The 7,425-nt window shown below is 34.8% G+C and overlaps 1 protein-coding gene across 1 annotated transcript; it reads right to left on the reverse strand.

The window, feature by feature from the left end:
• Positions 1-5,706: 5,706 nt before the first annotated feature.
• LOC137235679 (odorant receptor 42b-like) lies at positions 5,707-7,018 on the reverse strand. Its single transcript, XM_067758563.1, has 3 exons — positions 6,264-7,018; positions 5,843-6,188; positions 5,707-5,775 (listed from the first exon to the last, which is right to left on the reverse strand). Exons 1-3 carry the CDS (start codon positions 7,016-7,018, stop codon positions 5,707-5,709), a joined length of 1,170 nt encoding a protein of 389 aa, XP_067614664.1.
• Positions 7,019-7,425: the final 407 nt, after the last annotated feature.

The raw sequence follows: 7,425 nt of genomic DNA on the forward strand, positions 1-7,425 counted from the left end.
TGGTTACTAGGACATGTTTCTAAATTTAACTTCATCAGCGTGCTTTTCTGCAGCTGAGTATTGAACTCGGAAACTCCAACATTCATACTTTATACTGAAGTTGAAGCAGATGCCTTTTATTCACTCAGCCATATGAATTTTTTTTTTGTTGAAAGGAAAATTGGGAATTTTCGTAATATGAGGCTATAAAAAAATTATATATACCTCGTCGTTCAAATCTCTCATCTCGTGTTATCTCTGTACATATTTCCATAGCATATAGCAAGAGTCCAGCGATGAGGTGCATATGTATCCGGAAAGGGGAGCCTTTACTTCCCTTCCCAATTTTCTGCTTAACCTTAAGTGGTATTTTTTACCTGAATCAAATGCTCTCCAATTTAAAATGTCAAATTTACACCACAAAATATTTTAAATTTTTTATCAAAATCATATTTTTAATTGTAACGCTTCTTTAAATCTTTACGAATATCAGAAGTTGTTGGAACTAATGAAAATTAATTTAATTTGGATCATTCCAATAACTACTAAATTGCGTTTACAGCTTTCTTATCAGCCAGTGTAAAATTAAGAATAGCTGATCAACTGCTCATAAAATTTCATGAATATCGCTTGAAAAGCTCTACATTTCTATGATTTTCACTTTTTAACGGCTTCCTAAAATATTCCCAACGTTTTTCCTTCAGGTCAAGTTTGAAATATTTTCTCATGTCATTACATCTTAGTGTTACACTATGGACACATTCAGTCTATGTGAGGTGTTTATTGACTGGCCAGTTCAACTTAACATCTTAATGACAAAGAGGTAAAATATTAGGGGGACTCATGTAACCGTATAAATGCCTTATAAAGTGTGTAAACGTATAAATTTATCTAGTGCGTAAACGAGCTGTCAAATTTTGTATGAAAAATCATTTACACAATTTGTATAAATTTACGCGCACATTTCATTGTGTAAACGCGATAAACTCAAAGGAATGCAACCTTGCAGACATTACAGCAGGCATTTTCATCAGAAATCTCCAACATCAGCAAGTCATTTACAAGTATATCTTAGTAAAGACGTTTCAGTTTTGATTTTTTACTTAATCTTGGTATTTTTTAATTTGTATAACAATCAAAAATTGTTTTTTTGACAATAATACAGCTGATAAACAATTAAGTGTATCAAGAATATTACTACGTGCGTTCATATAACAGCGTGTGTAAATGGACATAATTTTACACCTTATAAGTTTATATGCTTTCATGATTCCCCCTATTATTTGCATAATAGCAGCGATGCTATCGAGAACTTTTCTCAGCGCTGCACTTGGGTTGGAATGTTTTATTTTCATAAAAGCTTAATTACATTTTTATGAAGAAGATCTACGAAGCGTTTCCAATTGATATTTCCAAGACATAGGCACCTCATAGCCAACTCTTATCTATTCAAATTAAAGAATCAAGCAACACAACAAAATATCGTATAGAAACATTAACAACACTTTAAAATGAACCACAAATGTAAATAGGCCATTAGGGGAATATTTTGAATAATAAATATCTTTATCTTTATAGCAGACAAAGTTATATTTTTGAATTAACTTTTAACAGGTTCATTTACATAAATTTTTCTTTTACTTTTTTATTAATTCTCTTATAAATTGTCGACATATTTTTCAGGAATTACCATAAAATGCACCAGCGATTTCGCAATGCAAGAAAGGAAAAAATCACACACAGCACTGTCGCAAAGTACGATACAAGTTTGGTTTCGATATTATTTTTGTTTTTGCTTTAACTTAACACGCGACTAAAAAAATATAATGTATACATGACAACCGCCTACTCAAATCGAAATCCGGCCTATTAATAATTTTGTTTCTTTCAGCAAACGTAATGATGTGTAGACAATGTCAGCGACACGCAATTTACAACTGTATATGACAGACGTCAATCAATCACTGTGAGCGGCCACGCAACTAAGCACACATTCAATAACGCAGCGAAACGCACTTGCAATGCCAACTTTTAACCGGTTGCCGGTATTTGCTATGCTACTGCTGCTAAGACTTGTGTACTACCAAATTTTCACTGTCAAACCGCACTGCACTTAAGTGAGCACCGAACGAACGTTATTAATGCTCGTATCACACAGCGAGCGCTCCAACGTGTCCAGCTTATTTACCGTTTCTATGTTTATTTATTTTGCTGTGAGCCAATAATTGATTCCTCCACCGACAACCAACTATCGCGCGCGAGTTATAAACAGTAACTGAAGTCGTAAAGTCAAAACAATTGGAAGTATACTGGGGAGCTCCAAACAAAATCAGCAACAGCGGCTGCAGCGCCAATACAACGACAAAGCAGCAGTGGAGCTGTGGAACAAAGTGGTGGGTAAGCAACATATTGTATTTTTCTACACTCTTTTTGTGAGAGAAATTTGGAGAGTTGTGGATGGTAAGTTAACGGTTTTGTTGAGCAACATTTGGATATGTTTATAAATTAGTTTTGAATAAAATTGGGGTATTGTTAAATCATCAGATGAAGCGGCTTTGGGAGTGTTCGAGAGAAAAGTTTTTCGAAAGATTTATGGACCTCTACGCGTTGGCGATGGCGATGGCGAGTACCGAAGAAGATTTAATGATGAGCTGTACGAGCTATACGCAGACATCAACATATTCCAGCGAATTAAAACGCAGCGGCTGTGCTAGCTAAGCCATGTTATGCGAATGAAAGATGATGCTCCGGCCAAGAAAGTGTTTCTATCGGAACCCGCCTATGGAAGCAGAGGTAGAGGGCGGCCCCCACTCCGTTGGAAGGACCAGGTGGAAACGATTTAAACTCCCTCCCTGTGACCAATTGGCGCCGCTTGGCGGAGCGAAGGAGCGCGCCTTGTTGGACGGCCATAACCGCTTAGACGGTTAAGCGCCAGTTAAGTAAGTAAGTAATTGTTAAATTAAATAAATTAAATTTTAGAAGCGAAACAACAGCATTATTATTAGGTGGATTTTGTCAAAGTATTTAATGAAAAACAGTTGAGGTACTTAGAACGACAGCAGTCTTCCGTATCAAGAGAGTTCCGTATAATCTAGATTATTAGTATGGGGCGAAGATCTCAGAGGATGACGGAAGTTTTCCGGCATGCCTCAAGTAAGAGGACACTAAAATCCGCAGACCCAAAGGTGCGAGGTGAAAACAAAAGACTGCCGATATCCTTATCAAAGCCTTCGGTGATCATTTTTGTATATAACACAAGAACAGTTTGGATCGGACGGAGAAGATGAGGGCGGATGGTGTCAAAGGTTATTACCGCGTTGGAATGGTATGTGGTCGGCAACAGTTCAGAAAACTATCTCGGGAAGCGAAACAAACGGTCGTGGGAGCAGTGTGGAGTATCAAGATGGCAGCAGGTGGGTGCGGTGTAATATCAGAGAGTGAGACTAATATGACTATCATAAGATGCTGCCTCCATCGCTGGACACCAACGCATTTGACTAAACTCACATGCTGCTTGTTACGTATGCGAATGAAGGCTGCTGTCGTACATCCAGACACAGTAAGTCGACCTGTGGGCTAAACTGTCCTTGAAGCAAGGCCAATGCCAAGCGGTGGAATCTGTTATGCGGATGTACGATCCTCATTTAGCGGAGTATTTGCATTTGAATCGGTATCTCTTGCTGACTCACCCAACAAGAGTCAACGTTTATTTGGAAAATTGCTGTATGTTGCTTAGCCGGCCTAAGTTTAATGCACGGAACTATTCAAGTATGATTTAAGACGTAGATGAGCTTCTGCATATCCTCGGGTTAGGCAAACTTATTTCAATATGGATAATCCAGATTCTACAGACGCACGATCTTCTTACTTTGTATTTCATTTCAGATTTCGTAAGTAGCTTTGATATGGCCTCTATTTCCTCTTATTAATTTTCTCGACCACCATTATTGCACACTAGAACACTAGAAACTATTCAAAGCAAAATAGGATCTGTCACATGATTTATCATTATTGATGCTTGCTTTGAATGAGTGTGCATATGAAACGTTGCGATATTTTCAAATGATTATATGACATACTTTGTGTTGATGAAGTGATGTGATATTTGAACAGGATGGGCGACGTATGATGTTTTATAATATGATGTGATATTTAAACAAAATGGGCTATAGATGTTGTTAATCAAAGGACGAGTTGATTTTACTATGTTCTATGTGATATATTATCATATGATATGATATAATAGATGTTTCGAAAGAATCAGCTTTGAAATGGCTGTGATGTGATGCGTTATTTTCATAAAATATATAAAGTTATTTTGTATTTCAACAGTGTGATGTCTTTTATGCGATGTGATATCTAAATAAAATATGGCGACTTGTGATGCGTTATAATATTATATCGTCTTGCTATGTGATTTATTATTCTAACTGTACCATTGGGTGGGTAGTATAATAAATTATTTAAAACGAACCTGTATTTTAAAGTTGCACTTCCTAACTTTTTCAATTTTTCCTCAAAAATATTTTATCATATATATTCCAGCTAACTTTTTGTCGAACAGCCTTATGGCCAATATTTTAATGATACTTTGTATGAAAATTTAAAGCTCTCGGTCCTTTTTCTCTGTGATATGACTTAAAAAAATTCAGATTTCATATTACCAAAGATACTCTATGTATGGTAGATATCATTGGAAATGCCATGTCAAGTAAATTTATGTTAAAATATGATGATGAAATATGATATGATAATATTAATAGTTTTTGGTATGATGTGATGTAAAATAGGGTGATATTATAAATTGTGATGTTGATATCATAGGTTGCCAAGTGTTGTGAAGTGATGTGTTATGTCATTTATGTTAGACCAGAGAATTTATACTCAACATTATAAATTCATACTTACTCAGCTATCAATTAATAACTACAGTAAAAATTACTGAAAAAGAGCAACCTTACAATAAGGTAAAGCGTGAAATCAGAAAATGTAGTTAGTTTTTGGTTTCTTGGTGTGGCACAGCTTTTTGTTGCGATACGATATTTTACAGTGCAATAAGATAAACAAAAAATGTATGTGATTGTCTGAGCGAAATTTTTGTAGTCGTTGTACATATATGTTGACAAATAAGTAATATGATATTTCGGAACTGTTTTAAGGCTAGTATCGGGAGCTTTCAGAGATCATGACGTGATTACTTTCGGGTTTGTGTACGAGGTACGTTTGGGATTGTTTCTGGTATTATTTTGGGATTGTTCTTCGGGTCATTTCGTGACATTATCGGGACCATTTCGAGAACATTGCCAAATCATTTAGGGACTATTTCAGATATATTTATGTTGGAAAACCTCAATAGTGTTACCAGCAGAATTTTATTATTTTTTTTATTTTATGTTTCTAGACCACTTTAAGATTGTGTTGATGATACTAGGAAGCATTTCAAAACTATCGTCGGAATATTTTGGAATTGATTTCGTTATTTTTCCACTAGTATTTCGGGATAGTTTTGAAATGGATTATGGAATATTTTGGTTTAATCATTACAACTCTGATTCTAATATAAAAATGTCAATTAATTTGGCATGTGGGTCATATGTATAAAACGAAGTCTAAGCGTTGTAAACAATCGGGTGAATAAAATTTCACTTTTTAACTCTACAAAATTCAGTGCTTAATATTTTTCATACGGATGTTGCAGCTAGTAAATGCTTATATATAAACAATTTATTATTGAGGTTTGCTGTTAACTCCAGTTTTTTGCAGTAGAGTGTAAATTGAAAAGGCGAACTTCCCAATCTGAAAATTAATTTTAAAAAATATTCAAATAATTTTTTTTTAATAGAAAAAAAAAAATATAACTCACCGATATACCCGTAGCTAAATTAACATAGAATAGCTTCAAACATGAAAATCTCAAAGGTATTTGCGCACGTTGTATAAAAAATAAAATCGTTTTTCTATAACGCCTTTCGCGGTCGATCCAATTGGAATGAAAAATCGCATAAGGCAGCTGATCACAATCGGCAATAAGATTCGAGGCCATATAAGAACAAGGTAAAATTTGTATTAATTGACAACAGAAAAATGCAAATGCAATAATATTTTCCGGAAATTCGACAGCACCAAACCAATTGAGCACAGTTGTGGCGCTGGTGCCAAATTGCACTAAAAGCGTAATAGAAATTGCAGGAGCAACCAAATTGGCAATACTGCAATCGAGTACAAAAGAAATAATATTAACAACAATAAAATTAAAATATACCTTCTATTTTCACATAACTTACTACTTAATCTGGCGATGTGTTTGAATGCAAGCCAAAAGTTCAGCATAATTTTCATCTTCGCTCATTTCAGGGTTTTTACCCAAACGTGCAACACGCGCCACCAACAATTGCATATGTGTGCGCATTATTGAAATATAAACTGGTGGATAAGTATCAATGCTCAGTTGATGTAGTAATAAAATAAACATTATAAATATATCCCATACGACCACACACCAATATTCCCATTCTGTACGTTCTATATTGAAATATGGCAACCAAATTGACAATGGATTACGATGTTGTAGTACACCCAAAGATATTGTGGATATCTCAAAACCATAATAAGGTATACAAAATATTGCCACAATTTTACAACAAGTTTGTACGCATTTGCGTATTTTCATTAAATCTTCTGTATGCGTATAATTTTGATCGAGTTCATCGAGTATGGCAAGCGCCTTCTTCAAACGTTTCATATACCAAATAATCACAATAACTTTTATCGAAATGCCTGTCACTTGCACTGCATTTTGTATAGCCGAAAGCAATTCATTCTTATTCAACTTATCCAGTGAACTTATATAACCCATATGAAATGAAAATGGACAAAATAAAATACAAATGAAATTTGCTGTTGTTGCATAGAGCGAGTACAAATGCGTTTTATATTCTGGTGGATTTGTGCCAGCGTAAGTAAAAATATTGAAGATATAAATTAAGGCATCGCGCGATTTAAAAATGACACGTCCACGTCCACGCAATAACTCTAACATAATGCTTGTAAGTTTGCTTTTGAATTTTAATTATTAGTTTGAAATTGTCCGTATCTGAAGAAAGCAATTAATGAAATGTCCCTAAATTGTGCTTGACACTCAATGCACAAACGCTTTTATACGTAGCGCGTAGCATATTCGTGTAGGAGGTTGTGCATATTAATAATATAATCGGGTGTTAATGTGGGCAGTATGTTACACCTTCATACGCCTGATACTGCGTTGATTTAACCCATTGACTGATATGTAGTGTATTGGTACAGTGGAATTTTACGCAGCATTAGTTATGGAAATTTCGGAAATCCTTAACTGTTGCTGACTTTAAGTGCAATTTCATGGAGGTCCACACCAAAATGCAACATTTATATATGTATTTAAAAAAAAAAATTACCTTTCTGAGCAGATTT

Source organism: Eurosta solidaginis, unplaced genomic scaffold (assembly GCF_040869045.1).
Source record: "Eurosta solidaginis isolate ZX-2024a unplaced genomic scaffold, ASM4086904v1 ctg00000151.1, whole genome shotgun sequence".
Lineage (NCBI taxonomy): Eukaryota > Metazoa > Arthropoda > Insecta > Diptera > Tephritidae > Eurosta > Eurosta solidaginis.